This window comes from Dipodomys merriami, unplaced genomic scaffold, assembly GCF_024711535.1.
Source record: "Dipodomys merriami isolate MVZ:Mamm:240054 unplaced genomic scaffold, mDipMer1.0.p SCAF_348, whole genome shotgun sequence".
Classification (NCBI taxonomy): domain Eukaryota; kingdom Metazoa; phylum Chordata; class Mammalia; order Rodentia; family Heteromyidae; genus Dipodomys; species Dipodomys merriami.
The window spans coordinates 115,137-135,003 of record NW_027205026.1 but is presented as its reverse complement, the minus strand read 5'-3'; the positions used below and the strand labels follow the sequence as shown (position 1 = coordinate 135,003).

Below are 19,867 nucleotides of genomic sequence, written 5' to 3'. Positions count from 1 at the left end.
TTCCGGAGGAAGAGAAGTGAAAAAGCGCGGGAAGAGGCGGGAGAGACTGGGAAGGGGTGTGAGGCGACGCACCTCTTGCGGCGGGGCCCTGCGGGCCCTGCGGGAGGCCCGGGCCGGCCTGCGGGGAGGCCAGGGCCGGCCGGGAGCCCGGGACGCCTGCGCAGGGCTGAAGGCCGGCATCGGGGCGAGACGAGACCCGAGGGGAAAACAGAAGGAAACCCCCGCCCTGGGAGGCGGCCGGGACCGGGCGGTGGCGGGCCCCCGTGGGCTTCTGGCTGGGTTGCGCAGCCGTCCGAGTAGCCGGGGTCAGGGCGTGAGCGCCGGTGCCTGCGTGCCAGCGACCTGCCAGTCGTGACTCAGACCCTCGGCCCTCTGGTGCAGCCGGGCTGCATTCCCGGGAGGGGGCGCGGGCGGAGCCGGTGTTATTCGGTCCTCCGGGCCGGAGGCGGCGGCAGCGAGCGGCCCCGCGGGTTGCACGGCGGCGACGGCGGCCCGGCGGGCTACAATGTAGCGGCGCTGGAAGTCAGGTGAGCGGCCGGGCGGCCTCCGCGGGGCCCGGGGTGCGCGGCCCCGGCCTTCGCGACACCCGTTTCGGATGCGGACGCTCGGGGCGCGGAGCCGGCTGCAGGCCCGGCGCGCCGGGAGCCGGGCCCAGCGTCGGGCCTACACAGCCAGGCGCGGGGCTGAGGGTTGCACCTCCAGCGGCTCCTCCGAGAGAGGGTGTAGCCTGCTTCCAGGCTACCATCGGGGGTGCGGACCCGCAGGGGCGGTGGGCTCCGAGCCCGTCTCCTCTGTGCAATGGGTAGGCACGGTGGCCGAGGCTGCGCTCGCGGCTCCCCGAGCTCACTGCGTGGCTCTGGGTCTGGAGCAGCACCTGGGGCCAAAGGAGTCCTGGTGCTGAGAGGCAGGACCGTGGGCTTCAGCCATCTGTCTTAGGACCTTGGGTAAGTCTATAGCCACATGATGGGTCTAGACCATTCCATGTCGCTGTGGGCTCTTCTGAGAAATTGCCTCAGTGGAGGTGAGGGCAGCCTCGGTGGTTTGGGGAGAGGCAGAAGACTGAGGTTGCTAAGTAGCCAAACCTTTCTACAAGAGAAAGGGCCTAAGGGCTTTCTACAAGAGAAAGGGCCTAAGGGGGTGGAAGGGGATGGTCCACGATGAGCTCTGGACCTGGGCACTCACCCAGCGGTGCTTCGTGTAGGTGGGATGCTATGGAATATGATGAGAAGCTGGCCCGGTTCCGGCAGGCCCATCTCAACCCCTTCAATAAGCAGCTTGGGCGGAGGCAGCATGAGCAGGGGTCCAGTGAGGAGGCTCAGGACACTCCTTCTGAAGGTGAGTAATGGTGGGGTAGGAATTGTGTGGACCGCCTCCCTACTGCCCTGTTCATGTCGATTTCGTTTAAAGTTAGTTTGGGCTGGGTGACTTATGCCAATGATCCTAGATACTCAGGAGGCTAAGATCCAAGGATCACGGTTGAATGCCTACCTGGGCCGAAAAGTCTGTGAGACTTTTCTCCAGCTAAGTACCAAAAACTAACAAACAAAACTGGCAAGTGGAGCTGTGGTTCAAGTAGTAGAGCGCTAGCCTTGAGTGAAAAAGGCCAAGGAAGCCATGGTGGCTCATACCTGTAATTCTAGCTACTCAGGTGACTGACATCTGAGGTCAAAGTTTGTTTTTGTTTTGTCAGTTGTGGGGCCTGAACTCTGTGCCTAGGTGCTGACCCTCAGCTCTTCAGCTCAAGGCCAGCACTCTACCACCTGAGCCACAGTGCCACTTTGGCTTTTTCTGCTTATGTGGTGCTGAGGAATCGAACCCAGGGCCTCATGAATGCAAGGCAAGCACTCTTACCACTGAGCCACTTTCCCAACCTGAGGATCAAAGTTTGGAGCAAGTCTGGGCAGGAAAGGCTGGGAGACCCTATCTCCAATAAATTACTCAGAAAAAACCAGAAGTGTTGTGGCTTGAGAAGTAGAGCTTTAGTCCTGAACAAAAGAAGCTCAGGGATAGTGCCCAGGCCCTGAGCTCATGCCCCCCCCAAGACTGGCCCTCCCCCAACACACACACACACTCGCCAACTGTCACCCTCCCCCCACATACACACAAACTTTAGAGCGTAGGCCCTGAGTTCAAACCCCAAGACCAGTACAGTATTTGACCAAGTACTGAGTATATACTCCAGAGGACAGGAATTTGTGTCTGGCCCGTCATTGCTGAATCCCAGGGTCCAGCACCCAGTAGGTGTGATTTTGTGGAGCAAGATTACAGCTAAGATCTGGTGGAGGAAAATATTGGTTAAAAAGTCATGTGCCCCATTCTTCTGGGAATTATGAGGGTGTTAGCCCTAGAAATTGCAGACGAAGCTAGTAGGGAGAGCTCGGGCCAGGGTGGTTGCAGAGAAGTTGTCACACAGCTCATGAATTTTATGGTATAGTCAGTCAGTTTATACATAATGGCCTCTGCTTTAGCAATCAAGATGCTTCTATCACTTTTTTTTTTTTTTTTTTTTGTCAGTCGTGGAGCTTGAACTCTGGGCCTGAGTGCTGTTCCTCAGCTCTTCAGCTCAAGGCGAGCGCTCCACCACTTAAGCTACAGCGCCACTTCCGGTTTTCTAGTGGTTTATTGGGGATAAGAGTTTCATGGACTTTCCTGTCCAGGCTGGCTTTGAACCACGATCCTCAGATCTCAGCCTCCTGAGTAGCTAGGATTACAGGCGTGAGCAACCGACACCTGGCTCACATTTTTTTTGACAGTACTAAGTTTTGAACTCAGAGCCTTGTGCTTGCTAGGTAAGCACTCTACTACTTGAACCATTCCTCTAGCTCCCCCCCCCTTTTTTTTTTTTTGCCAGGTCCTTGGCGCTGTCCCTGAGCTTCTTTTGCTCAAGGCTGGTACTCTAGCCATAGTGTCACTTTTGGCTTTTCCTGTTTATGTGGTACTGAGGAATGGAACTCAGTGGGTTTGCCTAGCATGCATGCAGCCCTGGGCTTGATTCTTTGGTACCACATAAACAAAAAAAGCCGGAAATGGCGCTGTGGCTCTAGTAGTAGAGCACAGAGAGGCTCAAAGACAGTGCCCAGGCCTTGAGTTCAAGCTCCAGGACTGGCCAAAAAAAAAAAAAATCATCTGGGCGCTGGTACCTCACTCCTATAATCCTAGCTACTCAGGAGGCTGAGATCTGAGGATTGCGACTCAAAGCCAGCCCCAGCAGGAAAGTCTTTATTTTCCATAAACTACCAGAAAACCATGAAGTGGTGCTGTGGCTCAAGTGGTAGAATGCTAGCCTTGAGCTGAGGGACAGCGCCCAGGCCCAGACTTCAAGCCCCACGATCAAAAATATATATATATTATTTTTTCTTTATTCGTTTTAAGTAGTTGTACAAAGGGATTTCAATTTCATTGTTTTCTAGTAGTATCTCCTGTTTATGCTGAGCCACATTCCTAGCCCCTCTCATGAACTTTTTGCCTGGGCTAACCTTGAACCGTCATCCAGTTTCTGCCTCCCAAGTAGACAGGATTACAGGTGTGTCACCCCAGATATAATGCTATCTTGTTTGCCTCTTTCAGCACCACAAAGTGCCTGACATTCCATCTCTTCTTTCCTATTTGGCAAAAAGCTGGATTTCTTTCCAAATGCATATCAGACAGAACCCACCTTTCACCCCTCTCCCTAGGCCTCCCTGTGTTTTCTTTCCAGCTCTGACCACTAATTACTTTTGTGAGGGTCTGGAAGCAGGAGGGGCAAGCTGACACCCCCCCCGCCCCCCTACCCCACCACCACCAACCCCCCCATCCTCCCTCCCCACCACCACCGACCTCCCCACCCCGGCCCCACCAACCTCTATACTTTCCCTGTCCTCCAGAGATCCTGCCTGAGTTGTCCCCTGGGGAGCCTGAGTTCCACTGCTCTGAGCGCATGATGGATCTTGGCCTGTCTGAGGACCACTTCTCTCGCCCTGTGGTAAATGTTTTAGGGTCTGGGAGGAGAGGGGATGGGACCCTGAGATATTGAGTCAACAGCTTCCTGATTACCACAGTCCTGGTAGCAGGGATGTTGGTTCATAGCACTCTCAAGAGCTAGAGGTGCAGTTTCCCATCTCTGTGGAGTTCCACCATCAACCACAGCTGCCCCACCTCAGGCAATCACTGGGTCCTCAATTCTGAGACCTATGTAGCCCTGGCCCTATTCTCACAGGGAAAGTTGAATAAGCTTAGACCTAGGTAGATAATCTGAGATGTTTCTTCTCCTTCTGAGAGACTTACTTGCAATTACAAAAAGCTGGAAGTAGTGCTGTTATGGCTTCAGTGGTAGAGTGCTAGCCTTGAGCACAAAAGCTCAGGGACAGTGCCTAGGCTCTAAGTTCAAGCCCCATGGCACAAACAAGCTTCAAGGCACAAACGAAAAAAAGTACCAAGTTTTGGGGTGGCTGGGCAGACCTACACAATGTTGCTGGCATCTGCTTGGGCCTTACAATTCAACCAGAGGCCGTGTCCTTTTTTTCATACTAATTATAATTTCCTTAGCTCCCCTCCAAGGAAAAGCTCTGTAGAAGTGAATCCATGTAGCCCCCCCACCCTAAATCATTTGGATTTGTACAAGAAGGAAGTGTGTATGTGGTGGTGTATGTGTGTGCGTGTGAGAGCTGGTGGGGTGGGGGGCCGGAGGGGCGCAGGATTCTGGCTATCAAACTCAGACCCTGTAGCATGTTAGGCAAGTGCTTTATTACTGAGATACCCTTCCACCCCTTGAAAGTTGTCTTTTTTGTTTGAATTTATTTTGTTTTGGAGACAGGGTAGCACTGTGTATACCAGGCTGGCATTGAACTGCTTTTATTTCCCAAGTACTGGGATTATAAGTGTGTATCATCATACCCAGCCCAGAATTCCTCTTTTGAAAAATACCCTGAGTTGCATCTTCAGAGGCCTATGGGTCCATCAGTCCAGCCAGGGGGAAGACAGTGATCAGCAGCCTCTCCTTACCTGAGGACGTGGGGCTTTTGTTATGTGTAGTGAGTCTTCATTTGGTGAAGAGGTTGAGACCTACCCTGAGCCTCCCTACCCTTGAATACAACTCTAGCCTTCACAGAGAATCTGTTAGGTGATTATCTGACCACAGCCCTCCCACCTGGGCAGGGTCTTTTCCTGGCCTCTGATGTTCAGCAGCTGCAACAGGCAATTGAAGAATGCAAGCAGGTGATTCTGGAGCTGCCGGAGCAGTCCGAGAAGCAGAAAGATGCCGTGGTGAGGCTCATCCATCTGCGGCTAAAGCTCCAGGAGCTAAAGGTGCGTGCTGGCCTATCCCCAAGAAGGTTCCAGGAGCCATGGTTGAGATTGTAGGAGGCAGAAGGACTAGGTAGCCCCTGCCTTCCTCCCACTGAACTCTGAGAGGCTGAGTAGAATGGTACCTAGAAAGATAGAGTGGGCTGGGTACCAGTGAGTGGCTCACACCTATAATCCCAGCTGCCTGAGGATCAAGATTTGAAGCTAGTCCAGGCAGGAAATGGATTCATAGTCTAAATCCCACAAGAGCCATCATGTTGAGTTGGGTCTGAGTCTCTGAGTTGGCTATCACTGAGTCCCATATACTGTCTCATTAATTCTTTGGAATTTAGAACCGAAATATTCATTAGAAATAGTTAAATGTGTGATAAAAACAACCTAAACAGTGACTTAAAGGGGATGTGTGTGATTTTCTTCATGCCTATGACAGCTAGTGGTATTGGAGATACTGGGTTATCCTATTTTGTTTTTCTTCCAGTCACTGAAAGGAAGAGTCTAAGATAGCCCCACTCCACATCTTGTTCTGCACCTAACCAGTAAAAGGAAGGAAGGGCAGATTGATTCTTGTTCACAGGCCCTTGGACCTAGGCAGCACAAGGCTGCCAGGATTGCTAGAAAAGTGGTACGATCTTGTCTGCACCTGACTGACTGTCCTCCTCATGCTAAAGGAGGAAGGAGAGGAACATGCATTAGGCTGAAATGCACAATCTCTGCTAGTGGTATCTGGAAAGCATGAATTAAACTTGACCAAAAGGAGCAAGCTGTAGCCCAGTTCGCCTGTGACTCTTCCTTTTCCCTTCCTCTATAGGATCCCAATGAGGATGAGCCTAATATCCGAGTCCTTCTTGAGCACCGCTTCTACAAGGAGAAGAGCAAGAGTGTCAAGCAAACCTGTGACAAGTGTAGCACCATCATCTGGGGCCTCATCCAGACCTGGTACACGTGTACAGGTGGGCTGAGACGGAAGCTCAGACCCGGGGCACATGCTCAGGTGGGCTGACATGGGCGCACACTCTTCCTGTCCAAGTCCCTCAAGTAAGGTACAGGAGCCAAAGCTCTGATTCCAGATGTGAGTTATTTTCAGGTAAATTTTTGATAGTGCACTCATTTGGCCAAGCTTTTTTTTCTGTATGCTGGGAATGTTAAGAATGGAAAAACTAACATGCCTGCCTTCACTGGCCTTCACTAAGCTCTCCATTATGTTGGCCATGAGCCATGTAGGACTTTAAGTTTAAATATATGAAAGAAGGAGTTCCTTAGCTGTCCTGTGTACATTGCAAGCACTCAATGGCTGCATGAGTCTGGTGGTTGTCTCAATGGATAGTGAAGGGAACGTGGTAGAAATTTTCCTTTGATGGTGCTGTTCTGAATGAGAAACTCGTTAATAAATGACGTGATATTACAGTCATAGTAAGTTAAAGAGAAAGAATAATATTTATTTGGTGTTTGAGTTGGCACTGCTGAAAAAGCCTTATTTGATGTTTAAGCAAATGCTTGAAGGTCAAGAAGCCAGTCAGGGTAGAGCTTGGGGCAGGCCTGCCTGCAAAGGCTCTGTGACTGATCTATGCCCAGTCTTGAAGAAAAGTGGGCTTTAAAATGTGCATGCATGTGCACATGAGTGTAAGTGTATTTATCTGTCTATACTGGGCTTGAACTTGGGGCTTTGTGCTATCACTCGACTTTGTTGCTCACAGCTTTCACTCTACTACTTGAACCTCCAGTCCAGCATTTTTCTGGCTAATTGGACAGAGTCTCTTCAGACTCCTCTGCCTGGGTGGGCTTCAAACCTCAATCCTCCAAGTCCCAGACTCCTCCTGAGTAGCTAATTTTACAGATATGAGTCACTGATACCCAACAAAAGGTGTCCAGTCGTCATAGGAGCTAAAGCATTATACCTGAAAGAGAGTATTGTAGAAGTGAGCTGAGGGTTTTTCTGTAAGTGCAGTAGGGACCATGGTTAGATGCTCAGACTTTCACTGCTGATATACACATATACTGGAAGGGAGAGCGAAGTTGGAAGAAGAAGAGGAAAAAGAAGGAAGATGAGGAGGAGGGAGAAGAAAAGAAGAACAACAACAACCTATTCTGGGATCATCATGACCTTGGTGACAGGTGGCTGAGGTCAGTGCTAGCTGGAAGTTCTAAGTGCAGTTAGGAGATAAGAGAAGAGGCAAAGTGATTCATGATGTTTAGTCTTAGCAGTAGGTTGGAGTCACTGAAGTTTGAGATGAGAAATGAGGGAAGAGGGTTGAGATGGAAGACAATAAACTCTATTTGGACAGTTTGAGTTTGAGGGTGGGAATAGCAGGTTGACTCTGGATGTGTGTGTCTAGAATTGATAGGCAAGGCAAATGTTGAGCAGGGTCACAAAGATCTTTGAGGAGCCAAGATGTGAAGAATTGCCTGGTTTGTCTTGACACTGGAGTGGATCTCATGAAGGTCACTGTGGACACCTCTCTGTGACTTCTAAGAGGCATGGTTGCTCTCCATCACAGGGTGTTATTACCGCTGTCACAGCAAGTGCCTGAACCTCGTCTCCAAGCCTTGTGTAAGCTCCAAAGTCAGCCATCAGGCCGAGTATGAGCTGAACATCTGTCCTGAGACAGGGCTGGACAGCCAGGATTACCGCTGTGCAGAGTGCCGGGCTCCCATCTCTCTTCGTGAGTGATAAAGAGGGTCCTCTCTAAGCAGAGCAAGAGCAGACTGGAAGCTGTCTGACAGCTGAGGACTGACCTGAGGGCTTTAAGTGGCAAGGGTCAATACTGGCATGTCTTTATTTCCCACTGGAGCAAAATGAGGTTTCAGTTGTTCTATGACTTGCCCGGGTCACTGTAGGGCTGGAGCCTGAGCTCAGCCTCTGTGTGGCCCTTTGTCACAGAGTGCCTAACAGACAGGACGAGGGAGAGAGATCATAGTAGTCATGGAAATGTTAACAAATGTGAACTCATGGGCTCCCTCCAGCAGTCCCATAGCATGGTCCTGTTGCTCTGTTTTACTTGTAAGCACATTGGGATCTACAGAGGTGCTGTGGCTAAGAAGGGGTGGGTCAGGTCAGTGGGGTGGGACCCCTGGCCCACCTTGTTCTTTCTTGTGCTTTTGACCGGGAGAGGGAGTCTGTTGGTCAGGGAGGAGACTTGAGGCCTGTGAGCCTGACTTGTACCAACCCCCACACAGGGGGTGTGCCCGGCGAGGCAAGGCAGTGTGATTACACCGGCCAGTACTACTGCAGTCACTGCCACTGGAACGACCTGGCTGTCATCCCTGCACGTGTTGTGCACAACTGGGATTTTGAGCCACGCAAGGTAGAGGGGTGTGGGTGTGGGTAGGGGTAGCCATGGGAAAGGAGAGCCTGTGGGCAGGTTTCTTGTGCTGTACCCTGCAGGTTTCTCGTTGTAGCATGCGCTACCTGGCACTGATGGTATCTCGCCCAGTGCTCCGGCTCCGGGAGATCAACCCCCTGCTATTCAACTACGTGGAGGAACTGGTGGAGATCCGGGTAAGGTTGGGGCCTAAGGTGAGGGATGAGGCAGTACTGCATCAGATAGACCCCTTTTCTGGTCTGTGGGCGGTGCTGAGTAAAGGAGGCATGCCATCTCAGCAGGGCCCTTTGATGGCCCTCTGGATTAAAGGCAGTAGAACCACGTTCAATAGCAATCTTGATTCCAGCCATGGAGGCAATTAAAATTTTATTCTAGTAGCCTTTTTTTTTTTCACTTTATTTTAGTGCTCTTCTTGGGGTTTGAACTTGGGGCCTGGATGTTGTCCCTGGGCTTTTTTGCTCAAGGCTACCTCTCTACCACTTGAGCCAAAGCACCACTTCCGGTTTTCTGGTAGTTAATTGGAGATAAGAGTCTCATGAACTTTCTTGTGTAGGCTGGTTTTGAACCATGATCTTCAGATCTCAGCCTTTTGAGTAACTAGTTACTCAAGTGTGAGCCACTGGTGCCTGGCTGGCTTTGAACTTTAAAAAAAGATAAATTTGCCAGGCGCTGGTGGCTCACACCTGTAATCCTAGCTACTTAGGAGGCTGAGATCTGAGGATTGCGGTTCAAAGCCAGCCTCAGCAGGAAAGTCCGTGACACTCTTATCTCCAATAAACCACAGGAAAACTGGAAGTGGCGCTGTAGCTCAAGTGGTAGGGTGCTAGCCTTGAGCTGAAGAGCTGAGGGGCAGCGCCCAGGCCCAGAGTTCAAGCCCCGCGACCAACCAAAAAAAAAATTTTTTTTTATTGTTATTACTAAGATGTTGGACAGTGGGCTACCATTTCATAAGTCAGGTAATGAGTACATTTCTTTTTTTGTGCAATGTTGCGCCTTGGCCTTGAACTATTTATTTATTTATTTATTGGTCATGGGGCTTGAACTCTGGACCTGGGCACTATCCCCAGGCTCTTTAGCTCAAGGCAACTACTCTACCACTTGGGCGTCACTTCCGGTTTTCTGATGGCTAATTGGAGATAAGAGTCTCCCAGACTTTCCTGCCCAAGGCTAGCTTTGAACCCTAATCCTCAGATCTCAGCCTCCTGAGTAAGCTAGGATTACAGGTGTGAGCCACTGGCACCTGGCTGTGGTGGCCAGTTTTATCTAGAATGGAGATCCAGATGTTCTAGAAGACAGGAGCTGATGGTGTTGTGGGGCAGGCAGTAGAATGAGGTCCAATTCCCTGTTACTGGGGAAGAGCAGGCAGAGCAGAGTGAGTTGCCCAGATCACAGAGGCTGATGAGGAATGTGGGATCTGAGTAGGTGTTAGGCCTAGTGTGTCAAGTGTGTCCTAGTGTTTTACACATTACTGCTCTCGGAAAGCCATTAAGTGGATGGTGATGGTAAATGAACCTCAAGGTCCTGTGTAGCTTAGAAGCTGAGATTTGCACTTGAGTTTCTTTGTAGCACTCAGATCTAAGAACATCCTGGGGAGCTCAACAACACCTTCCCCAGCCCCTACTGATTTTGCTGACACCAAGAGAGTAAGCTGAGGATTCCCTGTAAAGCTAGGACATGGAAGAGATATGGCTGAGGTGCAGCCCTCTGATCTGGCTGAGCCTGCCTGTTGCCCTTATCCACAGAAGTTGCGCCAGGACATCCTGCTCATGAAGCCGTACTTCATCACTTGCAAGGAGGCCATGGAGGCACGTCTGCTGCTGCAGGTCAGACTGCTGGGGGGAGCAGCCCAGCAGTGATAGTACCCCTTAGTCCAGGACTTCCCAGACAACTTGGTAGCAGTATATATTGTACTTTTAGCAATCTTCCAAACTCTGCCCCAGGAATATCAGGCCTGTAATAAGCTATTAGGTACCCCAATCACAAAACTGTTCTCTGATGATCTCAGGTTGGGAACTGAGATAAAGAAACATTGTCTGAAACGTTTATGTGATTGTGGGTGGAGGTATACGTCCACCACAGGCCAGTTGAACATTATTTATTTGTGCTCATTATTTATGTGTGCAATATGTATAGGTTTCTTTTTTTTTTTTTTTTTTTTTGGCCAGTCCTGGGGCTTGAACTCAGGGTCTGGGCACTGTCCCTGAGCCTCTGTGTGCTCAAGGCTAGCACTCTACCACTTGATCCACAGCACCACTTCCTATGTGTTCAGTATTCACAGGCATTGGACTAGATTCTGGGAAACAATAAGAAAAACAGGCAGGAATCCTTGCCTTGTAGAGTTTCCATCAGTTTGGAAGTGTATGTCAGGGTGGTAAGCAATATGGACAGGACAAAGTTGGGGAGGGGCTAGGGAGTACTGTGGAGGTGTTAAACAGGGAGACCAGGCCTGGGATGAGGTGTGGCAGGCAGGGGAAAGGCCTAGTGATTGGGGAGCAAGGATGGTTGAGACAGGATTATAGGAGTAACAAGAGTATGTTTTGGGGAGCTGGGTTACACAGTTTAGGAAACGTGGCCATTTTCCTGCTTTGTCTTCCCCAGGCTCTCCAATTCTGCTCTGAGGGCTCCTTCCCAGGGTCTTTGTCTCTGGAGGCTTCTAGTTGTCCCTGGCTGGGGCTGTTCACACCATGGTAGCTGCTGGACATGGCCAAGGGTTATGGCCTGGACAATGTGAACAGCCATGGGAGGGCTGTGGGAGGGTCTCTTTTCCTGTGCTTGGGGTTACAGCTACTGGGATTTGGCAGCTCCAGGACCGGCAGCATTTTGTGGAGAACGATGAGATGTACTCAATCCAGGACCTCTTGGATGTGCACATGGGCCGCCTTGGTTGCTCGCTTACTGAGATCCACACACTTTTTGCCAAGCACATCAAGCTGGACTGCGAGGTGGGTCTCTTCCCTCCCCCGCCTACCCCCAGTCCATAGGAGACCCTAGGCCATTCTCCTGGCCCCTAGTCTTGGGGGCTGCGATGGGCAGGAGAAGCAGCTTGCCCCACTGTCCTGGCTGGCACTTACCTGCATATATCCTCTAACCTCCCCACACTCTTTCCCCTCCCCACCAGCGGTGTCAAGCGAAGGGCTTTGTGTGTGAGCTCTGCAGAGAAGGTGACGTGCTGTTCCCATTTGATAGCCACACATCTGTGTGCATGGACTGCTCCTCGGTCTTCCACAGGTGGGTGTGACCCAGGCCCCTCCCTCAGAGGAGGTGTTGAGGCTCTGCCCTGCCCTCTGAGTGGCTTCCTTTCCTTGGTCTCAGCTGTATCTGGTCTTGAGGAAGCAGTTTCTGGTGTCACTGAAAGAGGGGGAGACAGACATTTGGACCTTTGCTGCCTGGTTTTCAGAGCCCTTTGCTGATCCTGAGCCATAGAGTTATGCACTGATGTCTATGTGGAAAAATTCTATTAGGAATGAATGCTTATGTGCTAGGAAGGGGTCACTACAACCCAGACCATTCTGTCAGGGTGGTTTTTTTTGGGTCCGGTCGTGGGGCCTGAACTCTGGGCCTGGGCGCTGTCCCTCAGCTCTTCAGCTCAAGGCTAGCGCTCTACCACTGGAGCCACAGCGCTACTTCCGGCTTTTTTCTTTTTGCTTATGTGGTGCTGAGGAATCGAACCCAGGGCCTCATGCATGCAAGGCAAGTGCTCTACCACTGAGCCACCTTCCCAGCCCCTGTTGTTGTTGTTGTTTTTGGCAGTCGTGGGGCCTGAACTCTGGGCCTGGGTATTATCCTTCAGCTCTTCAGCTCAAGGCTAGCACTCTACCATTTGAGCCACAGTGCTACTTCTGGCTTTTTCTGCTTATATGGTGCTGAGGAATGTAACCCAGGGCCTCATGCATACAGGGCAATCACTCTACCACTGAGCCACCTTCCCAGCCCCTATTTTTTTTTTTTTTGGGGGGGGGGGTCTGGTCGTGGGCCCTGAACTCTGGGCCTGGGCGCTGTCCCACTTGAGCCACAGCGCCACTTCCGGCTTTTTTCTTTTTGCTTATGTGGTGCTGAGGAATCGAACCCAGGGCCTCGAGCATGCAAGGCAAGCGCTCTACCACTGAGCCACCATCCCAGCCCCTATTTTTTTTTAATTTTAATTTTTTTTGGTTGGTCATGGGGCCTGAATTCTGGACTTGGGTGCTCTCCCTGAGATCTTCAGCTCAGGGCTAGCGCACTACCACTTGAGCCACAGTGCCACTTCCGGCTTTTTCTGCTTTTGTGGTGCTGAGGAATGTAACCCAGGGCCTCATCCATGCAAGGCAACTTCCCAGCCCCACCTAGACCATTGTGGATTACTTCCCAAAGCCTACTTAGATTTGCAGCATCTGCACTGCTTCTTCCTGCACTAAGGCAGAGGTTGCTAAACATCCTAGTTTCTGATATCCTTAATATTTCAGCACCTTTTCCAGTGTCTAGTGTAAAAGAAATACCTGATACTTTTGCTTATTTAAGTACTTACATTTAAACAATATCATGAGGATTTATATTTTGCATATTTAGTGGCTGTTTGAAAAAATAATACATATAAGTTAGAAGCAAAACAGTTAAACTTGGGCTGGGAAGGTGGCTCAGTGGTAGAGCGCTTGCCTTGCATGCTCGAGGCCCTGGGTTCGATTCCTCAGCACCACATAAGCAAAAAGAAAAAAGCCGGAAGTGGCGCTGTGGCTCATAGTGGTAGAGCGCTAGCCTTGAGCTGAAGAGCTGAGGGACAGCGCCCAGGCCCAGAGTTCAGGCCCCACAACCGGACCCAAAAAAAAAAACAAAAAAACAAAAAAACAGTTAAACTTCATTCTACAATAAGCACAATTTCTTTTTTTTCTTTTTTTTTGTACTGGTACTCAGGCCCTCATGGTCTCCCATAGCTTTTTGTTCAAGGCTGATGTTTTACCACTTAAGCCATAGCAACAGTTCTGTTTTTTTCTGGTTAACTGGAGATACGAGTCTCATGGATTTGTCTGACTGGGCTGGCTTTAAACCTTGATCCTCACATCTCAGCTTCCTGTGCCACTAGGATTACAGGAGTGATCCAAAGCACAATTTCTTAACTATGATTTTGTGCATTTGCTGTGCTCTGAGTTGGATGAGAACCTTCCATTCCTATTTCTGTCCACAGTTTTTTGGGTTTTTTTGCCCCTGCGCCAGTTTATCATAGCAACTGCCAATCTTGTCATAAAAAGTGATGTAGTAAAAACTTGCTGAAACATGAACTCTCTTGAGCTAGTAGTTTCAGTGGTGGACACATGTTAAATATTGATGAATTTGAACATGAACTCTGTCCACATTCTCTCCACATGTTCAAATGAGCCTATAGATCCCCATGTACATGATGTTGAGCCCTGGTATGCCTTGACACACAGTTTGGGAACCATACTTGAAGGCTCCACACTGGTGAGGACAGGGGACAGTGGTAATATAAGAAACTTGGAGCCTGAATGTGAACGCTAGGGGAATGCATTGTCCAGATAATGTGCTATGAGTACCCTTTGACAGAGACCAGTATACTGGACACACAGGTCTTGTCATGCTTGGATGCCAACCTCACTTCTGACCAATGGTGGTGAACACCTGAGCCCCTTACCCCTTTGTACAGGGGCAGTAGGAGCTCACCTCGTAAGCTTGTAAGGGTCCAGTGGTAGAATTTTACATGTCTGTCTTTCTGCCCCCAGGGATTGCTACTATGACAATTCAACTACTTGCCCTAAGTGTGCCCGGCTCAACCTGAGAAAGCAGTCGCTCTTCCAAGCATCTGGTCCAGATGTGGATGCTTAGACTGCTAGGGAAGAATGCTGGACTCTGTGCCTGCCCATCTGGTTTCTGCTCTGGTGGCATTGCCAGTCAGCTCTGGAGGAGACTCCTTTCTGGTGCACCCCCTGGACCTCTTTACCCAACCAGGCCAGAAGGGTATGAGTGGTGCCTGCCAGGACTGCCACTCCCCAGGTGCCAGCTGGGACTTAAGGTGGCTGTACCGCCTGTTACCTAGGTATGCTGTTGTAAGTGGTCATGCTGTGGCCCCTGTCCTTCCCCCAATGTAGGATGCCTTGAGCAAGGGAGCCCAGGTGTGACTCCTACTCCCTTGTGGTACTGAACACTCCAGGCTTCTAGATCCTATAGATGTCCCTGCTCATGTTCAGGTTACCGTAGCAACTGATTAGGCCAAAAACCTCAGAGAGTAGCCAGTGATACCTGAGGATGCTGGCTCCATATATCTAGCCTCATCTGTTGCCATAAACAATTTAGGTTTATCTACAGACACCCTTCCTTCTCAGTACCTTCTCTCTTTGGGGTCATCTGGTTGTCTATGAATGGGCTATTCATGGTGGTATCCCATGGACCTCTCCAACCTCCTGAGGCTCATAGGTAGTCAGTGAGGTTCCATGCACAATAGGCAGGGAAACAGGCTGTGGAACTTCTCCCTGAAGGGTTATCTGCTGCTGTTTCTGCCCTTGCCTAGCCCACCTCATTCTGGTGCTTTGAGCTAGGTAGCTCGGGGCTGAGCCCAAGGAAGATGTCCTGGCTTCTAGGTTTGTAGCAGAAACAAAGCATCCAGGGAGACTCTGGGTTAGGCAAACAAGTTGGTTACAGTAGGCCTGCATAGCAGTGCTTGGGACTAAATTTGCCCCTGAAACTCTGTTGGCTGACACTATGTCTATGGAGGGCTCTCAGTGATTTGGGGTTAACCTGCCAGTGACTTGGGTTGTAGGCCCAAGGTCAAGCATTGAGCCCCAGGCAGGAGGCTTATAGCTTGTGAAGGAAGATCTGGGTCTGGAAAGTGGGCAAGATCTACAGTTCTTCAGCAGGGGCCACACTCAGGCTCCATGCACCCTACAAATTCTGCAACTGAGGTTGTACTGTATCAGGGGATGTCTCTGGATAAGGCTTCTGTTTTTCCTCCCTGTGAAGGAAGGGTCACTGTCCCTTTCCTACTTGTCGTGTGTGGGGTATGGGTGTGGAAAGCCACACTTGGGTGTCTAGAGGGCACTGAGTGTTGCTGCTTAGATGTCTCTCACCTTTGACTGAGCCTGAGTGGATAACTCAATCAGCAGACACAGCTTAGCTTGCCAACCTATTTAAGGGATAGACGAATACTGTGCCTCTCCTTTGCCCCTTGTGCCATGAGATGGCTTTAGGCAATGCTTTTGCTGTCTTTTGTCAGTTTCCCCACGGGAAATTGGGGAGAGTGGTATTGACCTACCTCAAGGTGAAATAGTAAAAAGTCCTTTAAGAAGTTTGATAGGTCTGGATGCTGGTAGCTCACACCTGTAATCCTAAATGATCATGAGGCTGAGATCTGAGGATCACAGGTTAAAGCCATCCTGGGCAGGAAAGGCCAAGAAGCTCTTATCTCTAATTAATCACCACAAAACTGGAAGTGGCGATGTGGCTCAGATGGTAGAATGCTAGCCTTGAGCAAAAGAGCTCAGGGACAGTACCCAGGCCCTGAGTTCAAGCCCCATGACTGCCCCCCCCCCCACGTCCCAAGAGAAAAATGTTTGGGGTCAACATAGGTCCCTCTCCATCTTCCTTGTTTGAGTTGAAGAGGGGACTAAAGGACAAATGCCTTTTTCCTACACCTCTAAGTCTGCATTTATCACCACTGCATCACATTTTTGTCATGTGGCTAATGACCTTTCTTAATTCTGTGTAATCAACATCACATTGTTCTAATGATAAATCACTGTGTTGACAGAAAATGTTAGTAGCCTGGCATTTGTTGGGCAAAGGGTTGAGTTTCTTTCTATAACCTACTCCAAACCTTCTCCCCTAGTTTCTCTTCCCCTTGAAATGCCAGGCTTGGGTGATACAGAATGCAGAATCATGTGTAGATTTTTCTATGTGTCTGTAGAATGGGTAGGAGACCTCAGCCAGAAGCTCATTTATATGGCTACTATGTTATGGAACACTCAAAGGTATCCCATAGCATGGTGAATCTGAATCAAAGCAGTTAGTTGATATACAAGCCAATTAAATAGGCTTGAGTATGATCTGGTTTGGGGTAAAGTAACACTATTGATTGGTGTCAGACCAAGGCCTGAGCATGCTCTCACAACAGATGTGGCCTGATTATACTCGTCTCCATTTTGACAAGACGTGAGGTCCCAGGGTTCCAGAAGCATTTATTACTGTGCCTGTCTTCTCTTCTTTCTCTTCACCTTTCCCTTTTTCCTTTCTCTATTTTCCTATTTAAATTTCTTATTCTGAACTTCAACAGATTATACAAGGTGGTTACACTTAATATGTCCAGTGGCTTTTTGTTTTGTTTTGTGCTGGTAAGGGGGCTTGAACTTGGCCTCATGCTCTTGCTTAGTTTTTCACTCAAAGCCAGCTTTCTACCACTTGAACCACAGCTCCACTTCTACCTTTTTCTTGATTATTTGAAGATAAGACTCTGGGATTTGTCTGCCTGGGCTGGCTTCCAACCTTGATCCTCAGCTCTCAGCCTCCTGAATACCTGGGACTACAGGTATGAGGCTTTTCTCTCTTTCTCTGTCTCTCTCTCTCTCTCTGTCTCTGTCTCTGTGTGTATGTGTGTTTGCATTTGCTTGCCCTGTGTGTATGTGTGTTAGCCTTTGCCAGTCCTGGGGCTTGAACTCAGCCTGAGTGCTGTGCCTGAGCTTTTTTGCTCAAAAATAGAGCTCTACAGCTTTGAGCCACAGTTCTACTTTTGGTTTTCAGGAGCTTGATTGGAGAAAAGTCTCCTCAAATTTTCTGCCAAGGCTGTCTTTGAGCCATGATCCTCAGATCTCAGCTTCCTAAGATTATAGGTGTGAGCCACCAGCACTAGCCTCTCATGCTTTTTGCTCAGTCATCCCTCTTTTTTTGTTAATGTGTAAACTATTGGATTTCATTGTTTCCATACCTGTATATAATGGTTTTTTTTTGGGGGGGGGGGAGGGTCCGGTTGTGGGGCCTGAACATCTGAGCCTGGGCGCTGTCCCTTAGCTCTTCAGCTCAAGGCTAGTGCTCTACCACTTGAGCCACAGCGCCACTTCCGGCTTTTTTCTTTTTGCTTATGTGGTGCTGAGGAATCGAACCCAGGGCCTCATGCATGCAAGGCAAGTGCTCTACCACTGAGCCACCTTCCCAGCCCCTTATACCTGTATATAATGTATTTTGATCATATTCATTCCTCATTACTGTCTCTTGTCTCCCTACTGATCCCCTTCCTCTTCCCAAATAGTCCATTTACTTTCATATTAAAAAATAAATAAATCTAGAATATGAGTTCATTGAATAGAACTTTGTTTTCCCCTGCTGGTACTAGAGTTTGAACTCAGAGCCTCAAGATTGCTTGGCAGGCACTTTACCACTTGAGCTACACTTCACCTCAGCTTCTTACTGGTTCTTTTTTTTTTTTTTAATTTTTTTGTTGGTCGTGGGGGCTGAACTCTGGGCCTGGGCACTGTCCCTTAGCTCTTCAGCTCAAGGGTAGCGCTCTACCACTTGAGCCACAGCACCACTTCTGGCTTTTTCTGTTTATGTGGTGCTGAGGAATCAAACCCAGTGCCTCATACATGTGAGGCAAGCACTCTACCACTGAGCCACCTTCCCGCCCTTACTGATTCTTTTGGAGAGTCTTGTAGACTTCTGCTAGGGCTGCTTTCAAATTGTGATCCTCTCAGCCTGTTGTGTAGCTAAGATGAAGAGAGTGAGCCACTGTGCTTGGCCTGAAGAGAAGTTTCTAGTGAATAGACTTGAGGAAAACTCTGAACACCCCTTTCAAGTTAGATTCAAAGGTGAATGGGTACTGGGAACATGGCTTAGTGGTAGAGTGTTTGCCTAGCATGCATAAAGCCCTGGGTTAAATACCTCAGTACCATATAAACAGAAAAAGCTGAAAGTGGTGCTGTGGCTCAGTGGTACAGTTCTAGCCTTAAGCAAAAGAAGCTCAGGGACAGAGCCCTGACTCTGAGTTCAAGCCCCAGGACTAGCAAAAAAAAGTTGAGCCTAGTAGAGCATGCCTGGAATCCTAAAGCTTGGGAAGTGAGGCAGGACACCCACCTGTTTGAAGACAGCTTTGCTGCACAGTGAGACTTGAGATAAAAAAAACAAAACAAAGTTACAATCCTCATCCACTAATACATAGTAACTCCGTCTTTTCCTGTATTGGATGGAGCACACAGACAATGTGAGTGGGTTGGGATGCTGGTATATTTGAGCACATTCTTCTAGCTCCAACTCATAGGTTAAGCTGCACTTTGGATATCCTCTTGTCTAGGAGGACATAATAGTTCCCCCTTTCAGGTTTCAAGTGTTTTTTGTTGTTGTTGTTGTTGTTGTTTTCTACCAGTCCTGGGCTTGAACAACAGGGCCTGGGCACTGTCCCTGAGCTTCTTTTGCTCAAGGCTAGCACTCTACCCACTTGTGCCACAGCACACTTCCTGCTTTTTCTGTTTATGGGATACCTGGGGATTGAACCCAGGTCTTCATGTATGCCTAGGCAATCACTCTACTTGCTTCTCTCTGTTCCAGCTGCACTAGCTCTGCATTTGAGATCATAAAATAAACAACTTGTCTGCATCTGCTTCTATGACCTCTTTCAGGGTCACATTCTTGTCAAGGGTCACAATGTCTTTGAAGCTGTGCAACAGTAATATCTGTTTGGGAAAAACTCTGTGTCTGAATACACTGGCCAAATCTTCCTCTACATACTGTTCATTATTGCTGGTTTGGGCTCCTCTCAATTTATTGTAACATTGTCCAGAGCATCCTATGTTATACTTTCACCAAACTTCCTGGCCATAGTGTTTCATCACCATTTGTTGCTTCTACATTATGTTCAAAGGTTCTTCTCATGTAGTGAGCTTTGAAGGTTGAGGCTACATCTTGGATTGAGTCAGGTGAACTTTCATGAATATACTACACTGTTGGGAAAAGATGGCTGAAATTTAGTGGGTGGCATGGCATACTGTTAAGAATGAACAATGCTTTTTGTTGGTGAGACTATTATACTGGGCACTCATTTTCAATGGCAGGAGCAAAATATGTGCATCCATGAAAGATGCCTCTGCTGGCTCAGGTTTTCATGTTTGCATGCCAAATCACAGGTAAATTTTGTTGTTTAGTACCAGTAAGGGCTTCCACTTAAACTCCGCAGCATTTCCACCAAGAAGCAGCATAAGGTGATCTTTAGATGACTTAAACCATGGCTCACTCTTCTGTGGATGCAAACATTCCTTTAGGCATTCTCTTTCAATAAAGCTCAGTCTATATTTTAAAAAAAA

General features: G+C 49.0%; 1 protein-coding gene across 3 annotated transcripts; it reads left to right on the top strand.

Annotated features, from left to right (window-relative positions):
* Nucleotides 1-319: 319 nt before the first annotated feature.
* Nucleotides 320-19,867, top strand: Def8 (differentially expressed in FDCP 8 homolog). Of its 3 annotated transcripts, none has more exons than XM_069987809.1 (12): nt 320-527; nt 1,202-1,335; nt 3,864-3,961; nt 5,134-5,283; nt 6,089-6,230; nt 7,776-7,940; nt 8,455-8,582; nt 8,663-8,776; nt 10,343-10,423; nt 11,402-11,542; nt 11,719-11,828; nt 14,312-19,867. In XM_069987809.1, exons 2-12 carry the CDS (start codon nt 1,212-1,214, stop codon nt 14,412-14,414), a joined length of 1,356 nt encoding a protein of 451 aa, XP_069843910.1. In that variant the 5' UTR covers nt 320-527; nt 1,202-1,211; the 3' UTR covers nt 14,415-19,867. The 3 variants fall into 3 exon arrangements, with proteins under 3 accessions (XP_069843910.1, XP_069843909.1, XP_069843908.1); XM_069987807.1 differs by lacking the exon at nt 320-527 and adding an exon at nt 578-944; XM_069987808.1 differs by lacking the exons at nt 320-527; nt 7,776-7,940 and adding an exon at nt 571-944.

Bases quoted from the DNA above. Each gene is read 5' to 3' on its own strand.
- Def8 (XM_069987809.1), top strand. From the start codon at position 1,212: ATGGAATATGATGAGAAGCTGGCCCGGTTCCGGCAGGCCCATCTCAAC. The intron at 1,336-3,863 runs GTGAGTAATGGT...CCTGTCCTCCAG, and splicing joins TCAGGACACTCCTTCTGAAG to AGATCCTGCCTGAGTTGTCC. The intron at 3,962-5,133 runs GTAAATGTTTTA...CCACCTGGGCAG, and splicing joins ACCACTTCTCTCGCCCTGTG to GGTCTTTTCCTGGCCTCTGA.